Source organism: Anarhichas minor, unplaced genomic scaffold, assembly GCF_050575085.1.
Source record: "Anarhichas minor isolate MPS153535 unplaced genomic scaffold, ASM5057508v1 ptg000136l, whole genome shotgun sequence".
Lineage (NCBI taxonomy): Eukaryota > Metazoa > Chordata > Actinopteri > Perciformes > Anarhichadidae > Anarhichas > Anarhichas minor.
In genome coordinates this window covers 8596543-8621754 of record NW_027466582.1, presented here as the reverse complement: position 1 = coordinate 8621754, position 25212 = coordinate 8596543, and the positions used below count along the sequence as shown (strand labels likewise).

Sequence of the window (25212 nt, the reverse complement as noted above, 5' to 3'; positions counted from 1 at the left end):
ATGTGTTTGTATGGAGCAATTACAGGCTACCTCCATAGTACACAACAAAGACATCCATTTAGTGCATGATAGCTTTAACAGGCCTGTTCCATTACTGTTGTATTGCAGAAGAAAATGCATTATCGCTAAATAAATATGTATAGCAGCATGGTATCAACACTCCCATTGGGACTCACTGGAGCTATTCATGCTTTCACGCTACTGTTCTTTGAATGCCCACCAGCTTGAATAACATTAAGATAATATAATTGAATTAATACATTACCAAATTAATATTTGAGCGCAGAATGTGTAACCTTGTACATTACAGTCCATTTCTGCTAGACCATAATCACGGCTGCTTCGTTAGTCGTTGATAGATTAAGAGAGAGATCAGAGATGCTCAAATGCAGAGCGGGGTCATCTAGGAGGCTGCGTTGTAAAAACTGAGTTTATGCTGAGTTTGTTCATTTTTCCTGTGTTGTCTGCTCTTCTCTTTGTACTGCACTTCAGACGTACAAAGAGAACTTCACATACTTGAATACTTATCCACTAGGTGGCGCTGTGTCTCTGTACACGCACGAGGCTAAACAAGAAGTCTTGGCTGCTCAGAAAGAAAACCCAAATATCCTTGGGGTGAATAGATTACGATGTGAGCAGAAACCGTGTTAGTCCACCCTCCAGTAGGCCGTTTGTTTTTCCTTTTTAACAGCTGAAAAGAAGCGGTTCCTCCTCTCCTTGGGAACCCCCGCACCCTGCAGACATACCTGTGTGAGCGTTGGGCGCTGACCCACGTCCAACCTCGACAACCTCAGAGAGGGATCTGGTGTGTTTGTATGGCTGCCAGGGGCGCCATTAGGGATCAAGACCAGCTGAGGTTCAGTCTGTTTTAACCAACCCCCCCCCCCCCCCCCTTTCTCTCTTGGAACACTCCTGAGGTCTGCAGCCTAAAGGAGTCTGTTGGTTTATTCCTGAACACACAGTAGAAGAGAAAAGGTTTCTGCTTGCATTCAGCATATTTTATTGTGTGTGTGCGTGTGCGTGTGTGCGTGTGAATGCACCTGCCCGCCCTGCATTTCTTACCACTCCCATGGTGAGACCTAATAAGTCCCATGGATCCTCACCATCTTGTCTTGATTTTGTCCCGGGGCTGTTTTTCTCAACAGTTTAGCTCACGAGGGAACTTCAGCTTGCTCACTGGAAAAAATCTCTCGAACATACCGACAAAAACAGAAATGTTGTGCTTTTTATTTGGCTATTTGGAGTCCCAGCATGTTTATACTCCATCTTAATTTTCCATTACTTCCATTTAGATTTACTGTATTAAACCAAAGTCATTGTCAGGCTGAAAGGATTCCCGTTGACAGGTTCAGCACCTTGGATAGTTCCTTCTCACTGAATTGAAGTGTAGCTCTCCAGGAATGATTTATCAGACACAAAACCACCGTAAACATGGAGACTGGTATAAATTGAAACCAAGTTCGCGAGGGATCATCTGTCGATATCGTCTGTTCCATTATTTACTTCATCGATATAGTGTGGGCTGCACAAACAGCTGCAGTAATATTATTGAGTAGGGATTGTGAGTGTGTAAATGTCCCATTGGATGGATTCTGCGTTCCACTGGCATAAAAATTCAGTTTTTATAGTCTCGAGTGCGCAAATACAGGCTATGTATATGTAAATAGGGAAAACGGGGCCGCATGAATATTTCTTTGAACTCTTGCTCAGTCTATCTATCATACCTGTACACACATACACACGCTCAGGCACATACACAGTAATATCACTATACAGATATTTAAAACGGACAACCCTTTCAAAGACCGGTCTGTGGAAGAGGCTCGTGATGGCGCGATGACGGCCAGTTTCAGGGTTGTTATAGGGAGGAGTGTCAGCAGTGTGATTATCAGCAGACAGATAGCAGATGACAGCTGCCATTGGTTATTGATGGCTTTCATAATTAAAATCCCTTATGGGGGGAACCCAAAGAACAAAAGGGAAAATCACACAAATGATGAATGGTCCTTTCATCTTTAAGGCTGATATAAGACCCACCAGGCTATTCTGCCCGAAAATTGCTTTCTTGAAAACTCTCTGAATATGGTTTCAAAGAAGATCGTTTTTAACACTGCCAGAGCGTGTGTGTGTGTGTGTGCGTGTGCGTGTGTGTGTGTGTGTGTGTGTGTGTGTTAGAGAATATAAGGGACAAAATTTGAGGAAAATAGAGACTGAAAAAGAGAGTGAGAGAGACAGAAACGGAGGTAAAAATCAGACAGTTAAAAGGAGAAGAGGTCAACGTACTGCACTAGTATTTTCTGCTATAATGTTACTGCAGCAGTGAAGGGTTGGGGGGAATTTTGGCCTGATCAGTTCCTAGTAACAGCTCTAGTAACTCGTGGTTGTAGAGTGTCTCTTTAGATACTAAATTTAGAGTAGTTGGGTGAACAGTACTACCATTGTCTGCAGTGTATGTTTTTCGCTGCAATACAGATCACACATTCAGAGCGAATAAAAGGTCAAAGCACTTTTAATATTGTTTCTTTTGTTCTGGACTTGCCTATATTGTCTATAGACACTTAAATCCCTGATGTTGCTGAGTATACTCTGTATACTACCTTCTGTATGTCATACAAACCTATCCTAAGATATTTTATTCACCTCTGTTGTATTCTGTTCAGTACAGTACTCCCTCCCTGGCAGAAAACAAACAGATCTACTGCATGTGACTTTGGTTCAGATGAAAGCAGACCCCTTTTGAAGATGGTACAGTAGCGGATCAGACAGGACGACTGCCGGTGATAGTCTGCTCCTGCAGGCGCTAAAGAGTCGAGAGCTGCAAGCCTCAAACACTGCATGGTATCTGTGTGGATGAGAGAGAGAGAGAGAGAGAGAGAGAGAGAGAGAGAGGGAGGAGGGGTATTAGAGTGCCAGTAACACATGGGGAATTCCTGCATGTCTGTCCCGATATTGTGTTGGAACATATGTGTGTGATGCTGTCAGAGCAGAGCTCACACTCCTTCCCTCCTAACCTGTTAAATGATCCCCTTCAACTCACCCACCACCCTCCCCACCAGTCAGTTCTCCCTCTCCACATCAGTACGGGGCTGCCGTGACATCACTCATTCCCACGCACTCTGATTGGCTGGCCAGTGGAGGGAAGTGGATTGTTCCCGCAGCCTACAGTGAGAAATTTAGAGGGAGAGAGAGAGAGGGAGAGAGAGAGAGAGACTAAGCAAGAAAGATTGATGCGGAGGCAAGCCGACACTGCACTGCTCTCACTCACACACAAACAGTCTCACGCGTACACTCACATTACACTCCCAAGCTGCTTAACAGGCAGGAAAAACACTGAGTCTGACTGAGTCGGCAGCCCGCTACCGCAGGACAGGACAGAGGACAGCGAGCCGAAAGGAGACCAGGAGGGTGAAACCTTCTTCCTGGCTTTGCCTCAGAGCAACAGTTTCGCCGCTGTCATCTCGGGAGGTCCAGTGCTCCAGGGAGCTCTTTAAAGACGCCTCCCCAAAAAAAAGAGGGGGGGGGGGGGGAGGCAGCAAGGGCAGGAGCAAGGGCAAGTATAGCCTCTCCCGGAGGTTGCCGTGAATGTCCTCTCAACATCCTCATGACCACAGGCGGGAATCGAGGTGTAGTCTGGGGGACAGGATGGCAGGCAGAGTAGGGGGCGAAGGCTCCCCGAAAAAGAACACATCCCTCAACCTGGTGACTGGGTTCTTCCACTACCTCCGCGGTAAGTGGGACGGAGTGTGCATGAATGTGTGTCCCCTACTTTGATGCAGAGTGTGAGAAAATGAAGGCAAGTACATAGTGTGTGTGTGTGTGTGTGTGTGTGTGTGTATGTGTATATTTTAAATGGTATGCTGTGTGTGTGTGTGATTTGGCATGGCACTGCAGTACAGACTGGATGTGCCTATGCGAGTGTGAGCATTTTGCAGTGTAGTTTCCTTACTAAATGTTCCCTGCAGGGGACATTTTTGGGGGGCTGTCGACGTGGTGTGTTGAGTGAAATGGGCAGGAATTTGAAGGGGGCGTTTCCACGTTGGCAGAGTGTGTGTGTGCGCAGAGGTTGCTGAGCTCGGAGCCTGCAGCAGGTGAAGCAAGCAGACTCGGCAGACAAGTACCAGCTCACTGAATGTGTCACAGCACAGCGGGCAGACTGTCACAATGTTTGATTTCTTATCTCTCTGTTCGACCCTGTTGTGGTCCGCCTGTCTGCTCATCTGTATTTGGGCACCATGCATTCAGCATTCTGTCTCACTGTCTGAGAGATTAGATTGGCTTGACAGAGACTGGGCCAGGATGGCTGCTTTAATGTGTCTGTAGACACAGCCTCTGAGACAACAAACTAGATTTTAATGATATTTCATTAAGGTCATCTTCACTGTGGGGGGGTCAAAGTGGGAACTCCGGGGCTGCGGAAGAGACTAATGATGGTACGGACCAACACTAGCCGAGAAGGTAATCAAGTGTGTTAAAACGCTGCTGCGAGGCTTGGTTGCTGGGGACGGCGGTTTCCCTTTGTGATATTGAAAGAATGTGACTGTGTGTGTGTGTGTGTGTGTGTGTTTAAGTGTGATTGTGTGCACGCACAGTTCAAAGTCACCCCGTCCCTGAGACTGAGAGGCTGGCACCGCGCTCGTGCAGACATGTTCTCCGTCACACATGCTCCTGCTCCAGGATGAGGGGGCTAAATCTTTCTTATTCTCATCCAATATTACCGCCCATCAATATTTGATTACTCCTGGACCCAATCAAAAGATTCATTTGTAGAACGAGGACCTGCTCAGTGACACGTATGACTTTCTGTGAATGTATCTGCATTATGTATGAACAACCCCCCCCCCCCCCCCCCCCCCCCCTCTGATGCACACAGACCCTTTACTGTCCACATCTGCCCGCAGTACCTAGTGACACACTAACCAACTTGAGTGTAATCACACCGTCAGCATATTTCATTAAGGTGGAGGAAAGCAGTGTGTCAGACTCACTGATAACATGCTTATCTGGAGGATATTGCTCTGTGGCGCAGACGGGACAGAAAAAAAAAAAAAACATTGTCACATCTTTTAGTCACTGTACATGATTGGATCCTTAAGTCCCAGGCAAACTATACAACTGGTTTGTGTACATTATAATGGAATTCATGTGAGAGCTGCACATGAATTTGTCGATTACAGATGTAACCGTCGTGGCAGTCCCACTTGTTATTGCATGGGCTGCAAGCAACAATTCATTTCGGTGTCAAAAGGGAATCGGGGAAGGAAAGATTACAGCAGTAATACCTGCAGAACATACGTATGCAATTCTCAAAACTCCCTCTGTACTATGTTTGCCTGTGCATGTGAGTTTGTATCTGCACTGTATTTTTGCTTGTGCACATGTGAGAAAGATAAGACCTGATTTATGTCTTTTTGTCATTTAAGTAAAGTGTCTTTTTAGGGGACATCGTCAGCAGACATCTATGCTATTGATTGTTCCTTTATCGCTGTAGCCCCCACAATGCCCTGCCTTTATATATCGGTAAATCAGTACATTTGGAGTAAGACTGGCTTAATGTGTGTGTGTGAGTATTGTAACAACAGATTGTATGCTTAAACTGTGCTCAGAAATGAATAACACCCTCTTATAGATCACGGCCGAGATACGTCATTGCACAGGAAGAACCACTGCCCTTCTATCATCTAAAGGGCATTTCTGAGAGCAGAGATGTCTGTCCACACTAAGAGGAGTCCAGCCAGTGAAAATGTCATCTTTAAATGTCAAATGCTCTTTTCTTACTACATCATGATGTGGTGCGACTGCGTTCAGACACACGAGACAGACAGCAAAAGTATAGAAGTTAATTGGAGTTCTCTGCAAACCCAATCAACTCTCAAAAACAATAGACAATGAGAAGATTGTGCTTTAATCCGCTCTTTGTTTAATTTTGCATGTGACCGATAGTGACGCTCTGGGCTCTGATTTACAGATGAGCAGGAGGCCGTGCAGAAAAGGACATTCACAAAATGGATCAATTCCCACTTGGCAAAGGTAAGAGAGTCTGGTTGATTCCCACTGCTGCTGCCAGCATTGTGTGTCCCCTTTTTCACAAACACTGGTGCTTGTGAAAAGGTGTGTGGATTGAAAACGTATCCGTCTCTTTGCTTTTCCACTTCCAATCACTTTCATCTTCTATACTCCATCCACTGTGCTCTCTGTGACATTTGCTCCATTTCCAAAACTGTGGAGTTGGTCATGGGACCGGCTCTGCCAGCTAAGACCACACACACACACACACACACACACACACACACACACACAGTCATTCTTACTTGCATGCCTTTCATATTCCTTCTTATTCCTCCAATCTCACATAGCTTGTAGCAAGGATTTACTCTCACTCTAATTATCACTTTCACATAGCAGCATTTAATACACTGTATATCTATTTCCCCTGCAAGCTACTGTCAATAATTGAAGTCTTAGTAACCTGTAAGCCCGCTATCTCAATACGGGCCAATTTAGATTGTTCAGGATTAGAGTTTGTAGTTAAAGACTGCCTTTCATTTGCCTCCTCAATGAGCTTGGACACCAGTATATCTGTCACTTATACCAAACAATTACAATTGATGCAGCTGCATGCTGAGGGGCCATCGTATGCGTGTCATTTTGATATTATACTGCATTAGGCTCCACAATTTAACCCCTCACTGCTTGAATAGTGTGTCAGGAACTGGGTGGACAAGGTAAATATGGCACAGTGCAACGCAATTAAGCGTTATTTCAATCCGCAACGCTGCTTTCAAGGTTTCCTATTTGATTACGACAGCTGTGGAGGCCTTGAACCACGGTGACGTGGAGCAGAAAATTCATTTGAAAACCACTCAGGAGGGAATAAACCATGACGTAATATTAAATATCATGTCTCAGGACTGTGCCAGCAGAAAATTACAAACAGCCCAATACTTAAACGCCTTGAATTTTTAATAACATTTAGGGTAAGCACATAGTTTATTTATTAAGTAATTCTTGATGCAACAGAGCCGCAGTCCTTTTGCTATTTCGTGGTCACTGAAAATGTTGTGGTTTAAATGATTAGGGAAAGATGATGAGGATTAGAGGGATCCCCAAAACGTCTGGATTAAATAGTGTAAAGGAATGGTTCAACATTTTGCAAAATGCAATTATTTGTTATCTTGCTGAGTTAAATGAGAAGATTATTACCACTCTCACATCTGCATGGTAAACATGTTGATGGTTCCAGCATCTTAGCTTAGCATGAAGACTGAAAATACACAGGAAAGGCATTTAATGCTTAATTAACACATTACATCTTGATATTTCATACAAAAATGACAATTGGCTGGAGTCTCCTTTGTTTGCCTGAGAGCTGCTCCAAGCTAAGGAATAGTCCGGAACATAACCTGTGAAACGACAACTTGTGCTGATGAAACAAAGAAGATACAACATGCTAAGCTTTAGAAGTGCTGGCAGAAGGATTTTGTACCTTCAGACTAAGCCAGGCTAATTTGTTTCCAGTGTTTATGCTAAGGTAAGCTAACCATCTGCTTGTTCCAGCTTCATATTTACCATGCACACGTGAGAGTGGCATCCATCTTTTCATCTAACTCTCAGCAAGAAAGGAAAACACTAACTGAATCTCTAACTGTTCTTTTAACTTACGTTAAAGGTGCTAAATTAGAAATTGAGAGCATGTCTATTGCCTCAACAGCTCTCAACATGGGGACGGCTGAGCCGCAGGGTCGCAGCTAACAGTGCTAACAGCGCTAACAATACAAACAATGCTAAAAGTGTTAACCTGAGGTGGAACCGGAGGGTGGGCGCTTCGTATCTGCGTTGACTCCGTTGGTCCGGGCGGTGTTTTGAGCTATAACCGCTGTTTGAGCGCAGTGCAGAGCGATGGCAATGAGATAGCCAGTGGGGCACGCTCACATGCACTATCATGCACTAAAAGCCACGTGCGGCCCGGCTCGGCTATGTCAACAAAGCAAGGAGAAGCTCTGATTACAACACACACAGAGGGAGAGTGACTCCATTCTCTGCTCTGGCAAACATTGCTCCACTGTATATTTACATAGCACATAGTGCTTTGATGCACATTAATGCTCTGAATGTTGGAGAACCATTAACTTAAAGTGCAATAACGAAGTGCCTCGTGGACCATCGGTCCTGAAATTAAAGCCGAATTCTTTGCACAGAATCACACATAAACTGGTTTGACAAAGATCCAGGAAATGTAATTTGAATTCCATTTTAAATTCACTTTAATGAATTGAACAAATCAATAGATGAGTGATACTATCACACCTGCCCATCAGGAGAGATTTGTTGATCAAATTACTTGCTCTCCTCCTCCTCGACCAACTGCTTACCCTTTCACCTGGTGCCTGACGTTGCCATAGTGACACTGATTGGCTTATATTTGTCTTCAAAAAACGTGTTCGTCGTCATGGCAGCTCGGTAAATGTTCGGAGAGCTTCGTGATGAGTAGGGGGGGTAAAAGTCATTTCAGCGGGTGCTGAGGATCTGTTGTAATAAAGAGGTGCATTTCTTTAAAATGTCATTCTGTAAACTATTAGAAAAACATCTGCACCTTATGGGCTTGTGTCACATGTGTAAATACTCTACAAAGACAGAAATGTGTAAGAGAGACAGTCGGGAGGATGGAGAGAGGGAAGAAGCTTGGTTTAGCTTTGCTCTCAGAAGGATAGATCATGCCCGTGGCTATGCAGATGATTAGGCCACTTCAGTTATCACAGGTCTTTAATTCAGCGCCTAAAGGTGTGTGATTAATCGTTAGGTGAGTTGAGACGTATAGCGTGAGGGCTTCCTTTCACTATCACTCCCCTCCCCCCTTACTTATTTCACTCCACAGGTACAACAAAAGAAGTCTTATGAGCTCTGATAAAGAGTTTCTATGAGAAGACGTATTGGTGCTGGTAATTCATACAGAAGATTAATGACTCTCATTACTCTGGAGTAGTTCAACAGATTAAATCACCAGTTATAGACCAAAGGTATAAACTAAGAGAGCAGCAGGTTTGTAGTTTCTTTCATTTAAATAGAGAGTGATTACATTTATAGTGTATTGGAGGATATTGATTGCTCAGAATGGTAGACCTTTGGTTCTCATGTAAGCATCAGGCTTTAATGTTGCACCCTGCACTGCAGTGGAGTGAAAAGAGGGGAGAATTCAGTGATGTGGGCCCCAAGTTTCCATTTTGACAAATCCTTTCTGAGAAGGTTAAAGCTTAATTACCGAGTGACCAGTGGTGAGCGGCTGAGGTCTCATCGTCACTCAGGCGTTTTCCAGGCAAAGAGTTTTAGTACAGTAATCAGTGGACCAAGTGTTCTTAGAGATTACAGCAGCACTAAAGTGAAGCTCCCCGCTCCTCTTTCGATGTTTACTTCCCCTCCCCCCTTTCTTTAGTGGGGCAAGAAGGGGATTGAGTGGATGACATACTCCATGCACACTAAATTCAAACCCAGCACACCATGATGCATAGTATGTGCCTCAGCCAACTTAGCTGCAAGGATGTCTTCCATAATTTGTACATTTCCAACCTGCCAACTATGCTCATGTTCTCATAGTTTTCCTTAATGCGCAAAATGAAGTACAGACGTTCATGGTTCCCAGATGATGAATCCTCATGACTTTAAAGACCCCCTGACTTCTCTTCTAGTTTCAGCATGAGGTTGGCATTGGTGGTTATAAATGATATATTCTCTATAGTGGTTGTGAAATTAAATACACACATTCATGTTCACATCGTGATGAATTGTAAAAACGTCGGTGATTCTCTGGCTTTTCATCTTTCGTAAAATGTTCAATTTGTCCAAGCTTTTGGTTTAAGACGTAAATACCTGCAACTAGTGAGGTAACCATGAGCCTCAGCTGTGCTTTGTGTTGAGTGCTAATTAGCACCTGTTAGTATGCTCACACACTGAACTAAGACACTGAATAAACCATGTACCTGCTAAATATAGTGTTAGCAATGTCATAATGAGCACGTTAGCTCACTAGCGTTAGCAATTAGCTTGAAACACTGCTGTGCCTCGTGCAGCCTCGCAGAGCCCCTAGCATGACTGTAGACTTGTTTTGTTCTCAACCATAAAATAATAAACAACTCAATTAAAATGTCTCCATACAGTTTATTTTATTGATTGTTGCGGGGTTTGTCTGCAGCCATTTCCATGGGATGACTTTCTCCTTAAAAGTATTTAAAAGATACATTCATCCTGTGCCAAGAGTTGATGCAGGATTTGTGCCAAAGTATAACCAACTTACTGGGATTTTAAAAGTTAAAGCCATTTACATTGTTGCTATTTACTTACAAATAAAATAAATTAACTTGCAAATAACTATACCTTCAAATGATTTGAACAATAGGCATCTGGTGTCAATTATTCTTTCAAACTGGATGTATTGCAATTCAAAATGAAACCTCTCAGTCTTCTCCTCGTTTCTGCCCCTCCCTCTGTCTTTCATGCTGTTGATCTTTTGGAATCCACTGAGTCAAGTGTACCAGGGGAATAACATGAGAACACATCCCGAAACTCCTCTTCTCACAATCAATTATGGCCCAGACACTCGTATGTAATTAGCTCATTAAGACCTTGATTCATTTTTTTTAGCTCGTATGGCCGAGCAGAGGAAATGGATATTACTTTCTCATTTTGTAATTAGTCAGAAATTTCCTCATTAGCTTTGGGATTATTATGAACAAATAGGTAAATTTAACTTCAATTAGCTCATGGTACAAACGATCCCTTTGACGGGGTCTTTGTAAGTATTTCTTCAGTCACTTTATGATAGGGCCACAAGTGCTGTCTGAATATTCTAATATCCAAAGCCATGAAATGACATTAGAAGAGGAATTAGCAAGAAGAGCTGCTGGATTTGCTAATTAATTTTGAAAGACGTGAGGGTCTCTCTTTGCCGTCTATCATTTTTCTCGCTCCCGCTCTTTCTACTCAATTATACCCCTCTCTCGTGAATCCGCGATGTTGGGGGTTGTATATCTCTCTATATTTCGCCCCACACACACACACACACACACACACACACACACACACACACACTCCACTTGCACGTGCAACTACACAAACATACTGTCGTGCATGCATCTCTGCTTACGCCGTTTCTCTCTTCCTCCTTCACTCCCTTTGCCGCTAATCTCCCTGTGAATGGCTCGCTCGTATGAACGCCCCCCCCCCCCCTCTAAACCTCTCCTCAGCCCCAGCATGTGACTGTGCTTTAAGAGAAATCCTTGATGTGGCGCTGGCAAGAAACAGAGATATGTGGATTTCCCCAAGTCTAGAAGTCTGTGTCAGGTCAGGGAAGAAGTCAATGAGAAGGATACAGTTTGAAATCATCAGCATATTTTAGGATTTGAAGACCCCATTCAGAGCCTGCTGAGCCTCTGCTTATGGCTGACTCTAGCTGTCAGTAATATTTGAGGCTTGAAGTACATTTTTTACCAGGATTTCCTTTATCTAAGTTTCACAAGTTGAAATTAACGTCTTACAGTATTTATTGTATTTTGGTTTATTTTTGCGCCGTGCTACTTGGAGTAGGATAATGTCGAGAGAAAAACACCTCTTGCCTCATAGTTTCATGTACATTGCAAGAGCTATTAAGACTTAAATCCCAAGGTTTAGCATTCCAGGAAACCTGAGAATCCTTTGTATGAGTTTATGGCATGCAACATTTTTGTAAACAGTGACATTATATAACAAATTATGCCCATGCACCTATTTGGAAATGTCTCTTGTACACCATAAAATTGTTCCTAGAAAAAATGTGTTTCGACGAAACCTTTTCCTTTCCCCCGAGGCACGACATCATTTCTATGTGGGCTTGTTTTAGTATGTTGTTTGAAAAGTCAAAAACGTTTTTACAATATAGTCTCATGGGTGTGCTTGTTTACTCACGCAGCGTGTCCCACCGCTGGTGGTGACAGACCTGTTTGAGGACATCAAGGATGGCGTGATGCTGTTGGCCTTGCTGGAGGTCCTCTCTGGACAAAAACTGGTGAGTTTCACGGTCATTTCTACAGCGAGTGATTTGGCTACAGAATTAAAACACTTCATATCTTTTAATCTCTCTGGATTAAATTTTACCTGGATCAGATATAACAAGGAACAGACTGGTCAAATAACAGAGGGATTACATTTCCCCCCCCCCCCCCCATTTTTTTTAATACAATAACAGACAGTGGTGCTGCTGCAAATCTCAAAAGAGCTGCAGACCTATTGCAATGCATGGGAACTGAGCCACAATTGCATGGAAATGCGTATTGATTGGCTTTTATTAGGATGTTTGAATTGAATGGAAAAACCCAGATTAACAAGGACAGATCATAGTTCACAACACAGACAAAGACATTCACACAGACACACAGTTTGAGGATTTAACTTGGCCCATGTTGCCTTAGGTCTAAGCTGTCTATGTCCTATTGATCCGGCTGTTTATAGTCAAACACGGCTCTGATTGGACCTCTATGTTTTCCTCACTTCGTCAGCCAACACAAATACAGGTAAAAAGATTAAAGGAGAAAATCAGATATCAGAATCAGATAGTGTCCGTGTCCTACTATAATTCCCATACATGGGCAATATAACATATTTTCTTTTCAACTGTACTGTTTTGATTTATCCACACTATCTTTAATCTTCTCCCTCTCTGTTTCTCTCTTTCTTTCCTCCCATCTCCATTGTTCTTTTTCCTTCCAGCCATGTGAGCCAGGCAAAAAGCTAAAGAGGATCCACTGGGTCGCCAACATCGGCACGGCTCTAAACTTCCTTGAGGGTAGGAAGGTAAGAGTTCAGGACCTTCTTTTTTATGTTTTTTTTCTTCTTCTTTGTTTTAGCCCTCCTGCTGCTCTCCCTGCTCAGCTGCTACCCTGTGGCTGCAAACATTGAATCCTGACCTTGTGTGACCGGTTTCCCCCTCGTCTCTGCCTCTTACTCTCTCCACCTTTCCACATCGCTCCTTTATCTGACACCAGTATGCTCCGTTTTCACATCCCTGCAAATATTTTGTTGAGTAAATAAATGAGTAAGAAAGATCTGATATTCAGACACAGGCTTTGATCCATTTTTGCTATTTTTTGTCTTTATTGAAGTTGTTTGTTTGCCTATAAAGGATCAAAAAGTCTATAAATATGCAGTGATTGGACCATGACCTTTACTTAAGCTGATCCACCATATTTGCTGGTCACACCACACCACTTTGTGATATTACTACTCTCCAGTTTTCTTTCCTTTTACCAGCTTCATTGACACAATTACAACCAAAAATACTTTGGATGTAATCGTCTAACTGCATCAACTGCCCCTCCGTGAGATTAGTTAAACATTCTCAAAGCTCCACCCAGCTCGTCCTTGGATATACATAAATAAAGCCATAAGTATGAGCTGGTGTCTGCAGGGACATTGATTTGTCTTCCTCAAGTGTGACGGGGTTAAAACCATAAATCCTACAGCAGTAATCTGCAGTCTGGAGATGAGACGTCAGTGGGCACTCTGCTGTCTATGTGTGTGTGTGTGTGACTGCGTAAATCTGTGTGTGTAGAAAATTAAATGTAAATATGCTCTGTGTGTAAATCTGATGCATGTCTAGACCGTATTTACATTTTGCTTTAGAGGCCTAATTGCTTTGATGCATGTTCCTAATAGGAAAGTGTGCAGTGGCATTATGATGTTTCACCATTCAGTCATATTTGTTAACTGTTGAAACCCTGTAATATATCTATTTAACTGAGTTTCAAACCCATAGCGATAATGTCCACAAGGTCTGAATTATTTTTATTATCGATAAATCTGTTGATTTATTAAACCTCATAATGACAGAAAATATTGAAATGTTTCCTATAGCCCAATGTGACGTTGTTTAAGTTGAGATGAAATGAAAAACGCTTCTAACTTCCGTTTCACTGGGACATTAAATCGCTTCGTTTTTGTCTGACTAATGCCCCAAAGATATTCACTTTTTAAATATATATAACAAAGAAAAGCAGCAAATCTCCACTTTTAGGAAGCTTGAAGCAGCAAATGGTTGGCATTTTAGTTTGATAAATGACTTAACAAATGAATTATCCAAACTGTTTGCAACTATACTGGTTTCCTACCCTCAACTACAACTGTATGGGTACCTGTGTTTTTTTATGCTGGTCTTAACACAGAACACTGTGTTGAGTTGCTGGGATGGCCTGCTGTGTTTTCTAATATGAAACCATATCTTGCATGTATCTTTATCAGCCACTATCACACGCTGCCCTCGTCTGCCCCCAATCTCTTCCTCCATGCTTGTTCACATACGGAGTGGCTAGTATTAACATATGATGACCTGTTGTGCTGCAGCACCACAGTAATATAACCCTCTGTGTGATCATATAGAATACTTCATCATATCAGTAGATACAGCCCTCTCTTGCTCCCTTTTCTTGCGCCCCTCTCTCTCTCTCTCTCTCTCTCTCTCTCTCTCTCTCTCTCTCTCTCTCTCTCTCTCTCTCTCTCTCCCGTATCACTCTCCCTCTGCCCATCTCTGCTGGATATAATCCCTGTTGCCTGTGTAGTGGTGATAGACCTCTCCTCTCAGCCGACCACTCAAGTTATCTCACCTCAGAGATGCTACAGTATGTGATATCTCACAGTCAATGAGGCGTCCTCCTTCAATCAAAACGCATCAAAATGCTCTCTCGCTCTCATTCTGTGTCTTCCTCTTTTCTTATCTGCCCTCCAGTCTGCCTACAGAGGATCTCCGGTCAGTATTCACACCGTTGCTGCTCTGGTTTGTTCAGGACATGGAATAGATAGGGTCAGACTTATCTGCATCCTGTAGTACTGAGGATTATGCTCATACAGTATCTTCTGCATTCCTGTACTAGACACAGTGAGGGAAATTGTTTACAGCTAATCCATATGAATGAGAAACTGATTCCAATCTAGAATGATTAGGTCCTGTTATAATATATAGAATTTTTGGATATTGTGTTTTGACACAGATCAAGCTTGTGAACATCAACTCCACAGACATTGTTGATGGACGGCCGTCAATTGTATTGGGGTTGATGTGGACCATCATCCTCTATTTCCAGGTAACGTTGCTTTGAGTTGATTCAGTGCTATTTATCAGATTAGCAAATGCAATGTACATAATTCAGGATATTACTTTTTAAAAATTAAACAATGAAACAAGAGAAGGAGTAGAAAGTTTGTGGTAACGCCATCTAATCTCGTAGTCAATGATATCAATCACCACTTATAGCTCACTAACACTTGAACTACTACATGACTGTCAATATACAACCAGCATGGTCCTACAAATGAATGGCACATCCTCAAACAAGTATTTTATCCAATAAGAAATATGCAAAAGCCTGAATCAGTTCCTTCTTGTAAACTCTCAGTACCGATTAGGAAAACAAAACGCTTTGAGTATAACCTTTTCCAGATCGCAAAAAGTTAATTTGAACTACAGAGAAACTTAAGATGGGGAAATCAATCTTCCGAAGCATCCCCACTGAAAACGGGCAGTTGGTACCTCGGGCGTTTCAGACATGCACAGATCAACAGGAAGTTAATCACAACTCTACAGTCTCTTAGCAACATCAGCACATAGGGATGTCTGCTATTCCAGCAAACCTACGGATATTGAATAAAGGAAATGTGCTTATTCACTTACTGACATTTTGATGTATTTCATTTCACACTGATATTTATGAATTTCTGAGATGTCAGCAGCCTCAGTTTACTGGCAGTAGAGATGAGAAATGTGTGTGCATAGTAATAATAGCAACAACTGACCAGATGGATAGGCTGAAGTATAATCATATATTTAGTGATTGTTGTCCCAAGTCATATAGTCCCAAGTTAAATATGTCAGAATTTGTCAAATGAATTCTCTACAATCATAGTTACAGAATATATACAGCATTTATGGGCGATGTGTAACATTGACATTCTACAATATGGATCTCAAAAAACTAAATACAAATATGTAATTTGCCCCAGGTAAAGCCAGCTCTTAACCATGAGCAGTGGTCTTTTAATGAGACCAATAATGAAAACAAAGTTACATATGTATGTGTTCATAAGACCTGTGTATCACTGAAGGACGTCATCCGTTGCAAAAGACAATTATAAAAGACAATTATTAAGTATTACTAAGTACTACTACAATGCTGTTCAGCTCTGCAGGCAGGCATGATTAATAAACAGAAGATAAAAGACAATGCTGGAGTAAATGTGCAGGTATGATGGCCTGATTCCTTTCCCGGGTTTCCTGCTCTGTTCAGATTGAAGAGCTAACCAGTAGCCTACCAGCACTTCAGGCCTTGTCCAGCAGCACTTCTTCACTGGACAGCTCCACCAGCAGCACTGAGACCACCGGCCCACCCGTCAAAAGAAAACCCCTCCCACCTCTGCAGGGCGGAGTCAGAAAGGCCCTACTAAGATGGGTCCAGCAGACAGCCACCAAGTATGTAGTCTCCCTTACGAATGGTCTTGCTTTTCAAAACAAAATATGCTAAATGCATCACACCATTATCATCTGCATTGACACTGTGACGCTCTGTTCTTTGTAGACGTCTGGGCATTGAGGTGAAGGACTTTGGTCCCAGTTGGCGCACGGGGTTGGCGTTCTTTGCGGTGATCCATGCCCTCCGGCCCAATCTAGTTGACATGGAGCGTGTGTGGAGGAGGCCCAACCGAGAAAATCTGCAAGAAGCTTTCTTATTGGCTGAGACAGAGCTAGGCGTGCCACAGCTTCTTGACCCAGAGGGTAAATTACATTTTCTACCACAAATGACAACTGAACTGAAAAACTGAACATCTATCTACAACATCATGGGATCAAATTAATTCTACCTCTGTCTTACCTTTTCTTTTTCTCTTGACTATAGTATCGTTTAAAGAAAACAACATGTCTTTTGTGTTACTTACTCAAATAATAAGAAATGACTTACCTTACATATCATTTAAATCCATAGCTTTTCATCATATAGAGCTGTTTAGTGGGCATCTATCACGGCATCAGATGTGCACCTCAGTGTCGCTTCCAAACACCAGCTGTGCCCCTTCACGCCTGCCCTTCACAATGAACTCTGACAAATCAAGCTTGACATCAATATAATTAAGGTCCATTAGGCCATGAGATTCAGCATGGTGGAACCTCCAAACAAAACTTGGACACTGATCTAAAGTGCTGAAGGTTGTTTTCATTTAAGATGGCAGTTGTCTGTTTCTGATTAGATGTCAGTCAAACATACGAATTCCAGCTATTCTTCTCTATGAAAGAAACTGTGGTGGAGTTATCAGCTGGCCTTGACATGACTTCTGATTACATTCATGTGGTTCCCTCCTCAGATGTCGATGTAGACAAGCCAGATGAGAAATCCATTATGACATACATAGCCCAGTTCCTGAAGCATCATCCTGATCCAAGGCAGAGCGACTCAGACGGACCGCAAGAAGAAGAGGTAAGGCTCTGTCCGATTTATCGCAGTCTGGATACGCCATTCATTTTCTTCTTTCAATCTGCATCCTGTGTGTTTTGTCCTTCTCTTCAGATGTCACAGCTAGTGTGTCAAACTGCAGCTATGACATACACATAAATGGCATTTTCTCTTTGTTAAGTCAGTGTTGTGTGCACAGTTGGGTCTTTCTAAATACTTTTGTTTTAACCCATGTAAGTGCAAAGTGGGTGAGAAGTTACTTCATGCTTTCTAAAATGTTCTGATGCAGTAAGCACCAGCAATCTGCTCTACAACGTGGGCTAAAACAAACGTTAACAATTTCACTTGTTGTGTGACTCAGGTCTGGCAGCGTCTTGCCTATTTCATGTTTTTCCTTGTTGCACATCTCTCTCTTTGTATCTCCTTGTCCTTGTCTCTCTGGTGTTTTTGTGTGGTGGCTTCTTTCCTGTGGTTGTTGTGCTGGCCTCTGTCCCACAGCATGCTCTTGCTCCTCGCGATATAGAGGAATTGTTGGAGGTAGGTTATAGAGTAACATAAAGGTCCCAGGGGGAAGGTTTTCCATCATTGTCCGCAGCTCAATGCAATTAGCACCCATGCACATTCATGGTTTCCATATAAATGTGATTAATGCTTATTTACCCGGCTCTACTATTGGATTACAGTATCACTGCCTACTGTACAGTGTATCAGTGAGATTAAACATTGTTTTCCCATGTCAAAATAAAGCCTATATGCTAATATTGGCTCTTTATCTTACCTGATGTGATATTCCTGCCGCAGGGTTTCTGAGCCATGCTAACAAAAGGAAGTCCAGTATCATAAGACGTGATATTACCATTTATTAACGTTACCTCCCGCTATGGCTCCTGGTTCCATTAGCATGACAATGAAAGCCTCTGGCATTGATGCAGCGTATTTGATGGAAAGCTTGTGAATAGAAGTTGCCCGTTTTTTTTTTTAAGGTTAACAGCGGCAAGACCAGTGATGTGCTTTAATGCCGCGCTAACCGCTTGCTTTCAGTGTTGCACTGTGTTTTGTTTTCTTACATCGCTGAGCAGGCTTTTGGTGGTTGTTGTGTTTCACACCGGCTTTGTTCTTTGTTGACATTTCTTGCTAACACGCCGTTTGTCCTTAATATTCTCTTACATTGAATGTAGGTCAATAGGCCCTGTAGTTTCCACATTAAAAAACAAAGGTGTTATTTTATAAAAATAAATAGCAACTGAAACGCTGGATGTAAAATGATTTGCAGAAGTTGAGGACAATAACAGATACAAGTCCCCTTCAGCATCAGCTTAATTTATTTTAAGTTTGATATCATTACAGGAGTTGAAGTGAAGTGATAAAACTGAATAGAGTCTCACAAGCCTTTTAGCGGCATAGTATTATCTTCATGGTTACTTAAAATCCAATGAAATGTTAGTAGGGGGTCTCAGACAAAGTACCCTGTTTAAGCTGAGTGTTTTTGGCAGCTGTGGGTTTTTTTGACGTTTTGTCCTACAGGGAGACACAGAGGCTTAAGAGAACACATGTTTAACAGTACATGCCCTCTCTTTCACCCTCTTCCTTTCATCAATCCCTCAAACATTCATTTGGTTAATCACCTTTTCTCTCTGTCTTTCTGTTTTCCCCCTCTCCCTTACACTCCTCCGTCCTCTATTTTTACTTGTCTTTCATTTCCCCGGCGCGCTTCCCAATTTCCATGTCCATCTTTCCACCCGTTGTTCACCCCACCACCCCTCATCCATCCGGACCTCCTAGAGAGAGCAGCGAAAGAGCCTGAGGGAGCACAAAATGTGGCTCAACCAGCTGGAGAGAGACGCAATACAGGCTCAGGAGACTGAGGGCAGTCTCGCTCAACAGTACCAGGTTAGTGTCAGTGTGTGTGTGTGTGTGGGTGTCTGGATGTGTGTGCAGTGCACACTGGGCACAGACGCTCCTATTATTAGCTTAATCAGTGGCATTACACTGTGGGGATCAGACAGCAGCCATCATATTCTCAGTCAATCTGGCTTATTCCACCAAGCCTCGGGATACTTTCCATATTCAGCAGCATGTGGGATACCCTCATTCTTTGCACATTATACGACAAACCTGAAGCCAGAGAGAACAGCATTCAGAGGCCGTCAGCCACAGATTTGATGAGGGTCTGATTGGACACCAATGGGAAGATGGTGTGACCCCTGAGAGAGCACTAGTTTTGATGTCTGCATACTGTAACTTGGAGCTTTGAATTATGAACATATTGTCTTCTTTCTTTTCAGTTGTTCAAGAGTCTGCGTGTCCAGTTGGAGATGAGGAGGAAGCAGGTGGAGGGAGCTCTGCAGTCCACTCAGAAGGATGGGATGCTGACTGTGGATCAGGCTCTGGTCAAACAGGCCTGGGAAAGAGTCTCTAACAGGGTGAGAGAAGCAGGATGGACATTCAACCTCCTCAAAGATTTACAGACAGACCCAAAGATGTCATGGTTGCATGTGTGCCAGGGCAACAATCTTCAGTCTGTCAGAGACTTAGCTGACCTGGGCGCTGATAGTATTTCATTTTGTTTTTCGAACAAGTTTAACGGCATTTTGTCTCCTACTTATTGCTAATTTAGCTCAATTCAATTAAGACACAAACGGAAGCAAAATCAATCTATATAAATTTGTTTAGACAATCACAATCTTCTCGTAGTGTTTCTCTGTCTGAACTGTGTTCCTTGTGTCAGCTCCTGGACTGGCAGCTGCAGCTGGACAGGTCTCTGCCAGCTCCTCTGGATATTGTGGGGGCGTGGCTGCATGAGGCTGAAGGAGCCATGCGACAAGAGATCATCATACATCAGGCGCACGACATGACGGCTAACGTTGTCCACGGGGCTCTAGAGCAGCACAAGGTCAGCATGAAGGCGTAGACAGAAGAGGCGAAATGCAGAAAAAACTAGACATCTTTTATCACTGTTTGTAAAACACAGACATTTCATTTCAATAAACATTTAAAAAATAAAATAAAATAAATTCACTATTGAGAGCTGTGCAATGCTACAATATTTTAATTTGTTTCAAAATGTTCTGATCAGAAACCTAGTATTAAGTCTTTTTTGTTTTTCTGTGTCCATGTGATGAATGTATTTACGCTGCGCAGGATGTGTTGAAAAGCCTGGAAAGTCACCAGCAGGTCTTTCAGAGGATCCATAAAGACAGAAGTGTCGATGGAGTCCCTGTTCCCCCAGACCAGCTCCAAGACATGGCTGAGAGGTAATCAAGGCGGCTGCCAAACTCACAGGGCATGATTTAACAATCTGCTTTCAGAGGAGAAGCGCCATGTGCGGGTTCAAGCTGTAGGTCTGATATCCTTTGTGTTTTTCTTTAGGATGAACTTTGTCTCTACATCTTCTAGCATCCACTTGTCTAGAATGGAATTCTTGGAGAACAAACACCACATGCAGGCCTTCCTCACTCTAGCCGAGTCCAAGCTCAAATCCTGGATCATAAAGTACGGCCGACAAGAGACGGTGGAACTGATGCTCCACGACTATGTCGTAAGCTCAAGCTTCAATTCACTCTGTACATGATGTACTGAACGGTTAATTGAATCTTTAGGGTTCCAATGCAGATAGTATAGTGTATGACTGCTTTATGATGCACATGTGGTTACATTTTCCTCTTTGATTCCGTCTTTGTCAGTCATTTGTGGAGAAGCAACATTTCTTTGAAAATTACGAGGCATTGTTCCAGTCCCTGAAACAGTCTGCTGAGGCCTATGTCAATGCTGACAGCTCAGGTAAGAAATATACATACTATAAATGTATTATTTGATATGTAACAGACAGTATAACTTTCTTGGATCAGGGGCATGCTGTATGTTTTTATGTACAGCAAAACTCCTCAATTTGGACCCTACTGATAAATGTTAAATAACTGCATTTAAGAGCTGCAGATGCAGATAAAATCCTCTGTGAAGGAAGTCATTTTACATTGTGATATGAATCAATTAAAAGATGAACTTGAAGGTTCAATCCTGACATTGTATGCAGCAGAAAGGAACAACTTTGAACACACTATATGCGGAATATACAGGACTGTCTGTTTTTGGCTATTCCAGCAACTTAAATACATGACAAATTAAGCTACTTAATTATTTCAATGTCAAAATCACATAAAAATCCAATATTGCAATGAAGCAGTCCTGCTCAGTGATGCAGTGATTAAAGCCATGTGATTGTCCACAATGGTTTCATACAATTAGAGCGATATTAGAGGGATAAATATCTCTGTATAAATGTTATGCTTGTTGTATACATTGTACATATAGCTCACCTTTATTGTTCCTTGTCAATAACGCAACAACCAATGAGACTTCCTCTTCCACTAGCTCAGTCTGCCCCTGTCTGGTTTTACAGCTGGGTAGAAGGGGAGAGTCTGCAGGCTACAGCTAAATGAGGTTCCTTCCATTCCCAGCTCTCAGTGGGGAATACGACCCCATTTGCTAGTTAGGGGGCTGCTCCACTTCTGCAGGTCTCTGGGCGCAAACTGAGCTAGCTTGTTGGTTCCATTAAGTTTCAGGGTTGTGCTGCTTTAGGGTATGCAGCGCGGTGAAGTGAGGTATAGCGAGAAATCAGGACATTTGAGGCTTGATTGGTCGACCCCGCAAATGAAGTGCCCCCCACTGTCACTACCGTACCCACATGAGCCTTGCTGGTAGTTAGCACCCTGGGCTCTGATTGGCTGGATGAAGGCTCAGTTTGAGGTTAGGAGAGACAGGAGAGGAGAATAAGGGGTGATTAGTAATGATTTACCATTTAAAGGCATAATACTATCAGATTAATGTGTATTTGAAACCAGATATTTGTTTTTGGTGGAGTCATTTATCAGCCCCACACTGGCTGACAATAGTTTGTGCTACAGGACGTGTGAGACCGGAGCGTTTGCACCGATGAAATGGAACACACAAGCAAAGATAACACGTCTCCCTGTAGTGAGAGTTTTGAGGTCAGAGAGTTGTCAGCAAAGGCTTGAAGCTTTATCGGTCTTCATGTTCCCTCCGGCTGGTGTTTCTATGAATATGTGTACCATATGTGCAGTGCCTCAAAGTGAGGCTGTTTTGAATTGAGCAAGAGTGTGTACACTGTTTCAGTATGACTAGTATTGTTAGCAGCGACTGCAGTTATAGTAATAGTGGTAACGGTAGCAGCAGTGCTGCTGTTGATGTTGTTGTTGTTGTTAAAGTTGATGTTTCACTCCTCCAGTGGACGAGGGTGAGATGGGAGTGCGCAGGTTCATGCGAGAGGTGGTGACCCAGTGGAGGAGTCTGTCCATGGAGGTGCGCAGCGTGAAGAGCATGCTGGAGGAGGTGCTGTCCAACTGGGACAGGTACAGCTCAACGGTGGCCTCCTTACAGGCGTGGCTAGAGGATGCAGAGGAAGCCCTGAGGCAGCCAGAAAACACAAAACGGGTATGAAATTAACTCTTAATATTGTGGGAAACCCCACCATACATAGACTCAAAGTTTTTTTGTGTGTGTGTCCACAGATTAAGAGTCTCTTCATACATGCACTTACTTGATGCCTCAGAGTAGTAGCAATCAAATCCACGTCAGCCCAATTTCAAGCATTTGGTCTTATAAGTGGAATCCTATTAGCAGTCTCCACTCAAGTATCAAATGATCTCCTTGACTTACAACAAGCCACTAAGGATATTCCAGTTGTCACATCGCCATGGTTACCTCATATTCACATCCCCACCAAGGATCAGACCGCTAATTACCCCAGTTTTTTATTGTCCTTTCTTTGTTTCCTTCTATGAATTCCTCTCTTTGTCTCTTTTTTGATAAGCTTCCTTTGTTCTTTCTTTGACACTCGTTCTGTGTGTTTTTCTTTGTTCCTCTTAATTTGTCTCCGTTTTCTTTCTTTCTGTCTTTTTAATGAGTCCGTCTCTCATCCAGGAGTTTTTCAGGAGTCTCAGCCACTGGATGGATCAGCATGCAGCCATGAACGACGCAGGCAATTTTCTCATTGAAACGTGTGACGAGACCGTGTCGCTTGATCTCAAGCAGCAGCTACTTCTTTTGAATGGACGATGGAGAGACCTCTTCCTCAAAGTCAAACAAGTAACAAACAAAAACAACCACTAACACTACTGTATGTCAGAGACTTACATTGATTATATTGTATACCTAAGTGTGTAACAAGATGGCAGTTTTAAGAAAGTTTATGTTTTCTTCTTTTTAATGTTTGGTACTATTTGACCCAGGCCTGATGAAGATACATCTCTCCATAAAATCAATCCTAAACTTTGAACCAACTTCCCTTTCCTGCAGTATGCCCGTGCAGATGAGCTGGAGAAGTGGAGAAAAGACTATCTAAAGGCTGTGTCTGCCCTTAAAGAGCTGCTGGACACAGCAGAGGCAAAGCTCAATGTACCTGTCCAGGTGTCTTTCCTCAACGTTAGAGCCTTTCTGCAGGACGTGGAGGTGAGAAAATCTATCTCACGTTAAGATCAGACTTAAGATTGTTGTTGATTCAGCTGATAATATGACATCATCACGATTACAATTTCTACACATTTATTAGGTTGGTAGCGTCACAACATCCCTATTAGTGCCCAATGTATTGTTTCTGAATAGTGATTATGTTGCACCATCTACGTCTAGTCAGCAGTTTAGCTCTGAGACACAATTGAGACGATCCAAGTTACAGCAACACTGATGGCAGCTCTTGTTACATTTTTTTTTTATTACCAAAAGCAGTTTTGACGAAAGCACATTCAATTTAAGGATGTTCAAGATTCCCCTTTGCCTCCACGTCTCATCTCAGAATACCAAGCAAAAGGTTATTGCCATGGAGACACAATACAAGCTGGCTGCCCGCAGTGCTCAGCTCCTTGCCAAGGATGCACCACAGGATGAGGCTGCCAGGGTCATGGCAACTATGGGAACAGCCAAAGGTCAGCTGAGTAAGGTAGGTATCACTCAGAAACAGGAGAAGTTGTGTGAAATGTATCTCAACTCTTTCTTTGAAAGCACCACCATTAGACGTTTTTAATAGTATCCTCGTCTTACATCGTTGTCACATTCCGTGTCACTATTTAATGGCCTTTCTTGTTGTTTTTTGTCTCCAGGTGAGAGAGCGGTGTCCCTCCCTCGTGAGGGAGTGTCATGTTCTTCTGCCTCTGTTGGAAGAGATGGAGAAACACATCACTGCTTTTTATCAAGCCCTGGAGCGGGCCAGTCGCATCACTTCGGCTGCCAGAGACACAGACACGCAGACCCAGACCCAGCAGAAACAAAAGTGGCAGGTTAGATATGATGACAATGAATAAGATTGAACTTAAATGGTTACCAAGTAGAAGCATGACTGGTTAAAGGAAAATTCATAGTTTTTTTCCGGCAAGGTGTCTTATTGTAGTCTTCCTCGTCATTCTGCACACAATCAGTTTTACAGTACGATTGATATATATCATGGGTATTTTAGGTTTGTTCACCTTCATTTTAATATCCAGTTAGTGGTTTAGATAATTTGATTAAACTGGGGATTTGTTTATAGTCTGTCTGATCGCTCATATGACTTGTGACTAAAAGGGGTTAGTAGTATGTTATCATAAGCAAAAGGAATGATGGAAAAATCTACAAAAATAAGACTCCGGGTGTAAAAAGTTGAAATTGTCCTTTTAGGTTATGTGTGCGCCTGCTGGCCCACATTCAAATATAACAATCTGGTGTGTCTATTCTCTCCTTCACTACTATTCCCAGCTCGTTAGAA

The 25212-nt window shown here is 42.7% G+C and overlaps 1 protein-coding gene across 1 annotated transcript in view; it reads left to right on the top strand.

Moving 5' to 3' along the window:
- The first annotated feature begins 3547 nt into the window (after nt 1-3547).
- The window catches only part of syne1a (spectrin repeat containing, nuclear envelope 1a), a 111020-nt gene continuing 89355 nt past the window's right edge, over nt 3548-25212 (top strand). Inside the window, exons 1-20 of the mRNA XM_076084527.1 lie at nt 3548-3727; nt 5966-6027; nt 11936-12031; nt 12733-12816; nt 14744-14764; nt 15006-15098; nt 16299-16480; nt 16587-16783; nt 17368-17480; nt 19239-19346; nt 19742-19879; nt 20185-20349; nt 20598-20710; nt 20826-20994; nt 21140-21236; nt 22702-22907; nt 23397-23561; nt 23772-23924; nt 24268-24411; nt 24572-24748. Of these exons, the coding sequence (XP_075940642.1) occupies nt 3583-3727; nt 5966-6027; nt 11936-12031; nt 12733-12816; nt 14744-14764; nt 15006-15098; nt 16299-16480; nt 16587-16783; nt 17368-17480; nt 19239-19346; nt 19742-19879; nt 20185-20349; nt 20598-20710; nt 20826-20994; nt 21140-21236; nt 22702-22907; nt 23397-23561; nt 23772-23924; nt 24268-24411; nt 24572-24748 (2628 nt within the window). The 5' untranslated portion in view covers nt 3548-3582. The remainder of the gene's footprint in view (nt 3728-5965; nt 6028-11935; nt 12032-12732; nt 12817-14743; nt 14765-15005; nt 15099-16298; nt 16481-16586; nt 16784-17367; nt 17481-19238; nt 19347-19741; nt 19880-20184; nt 20350-20597; nt 20711-20825; nt 20995-21139; nt 21237-22701; nt 22908-23396; nt 23562-23771; nt 23925-24267; nt 24412-24571; nt 24749-25212) is intronic.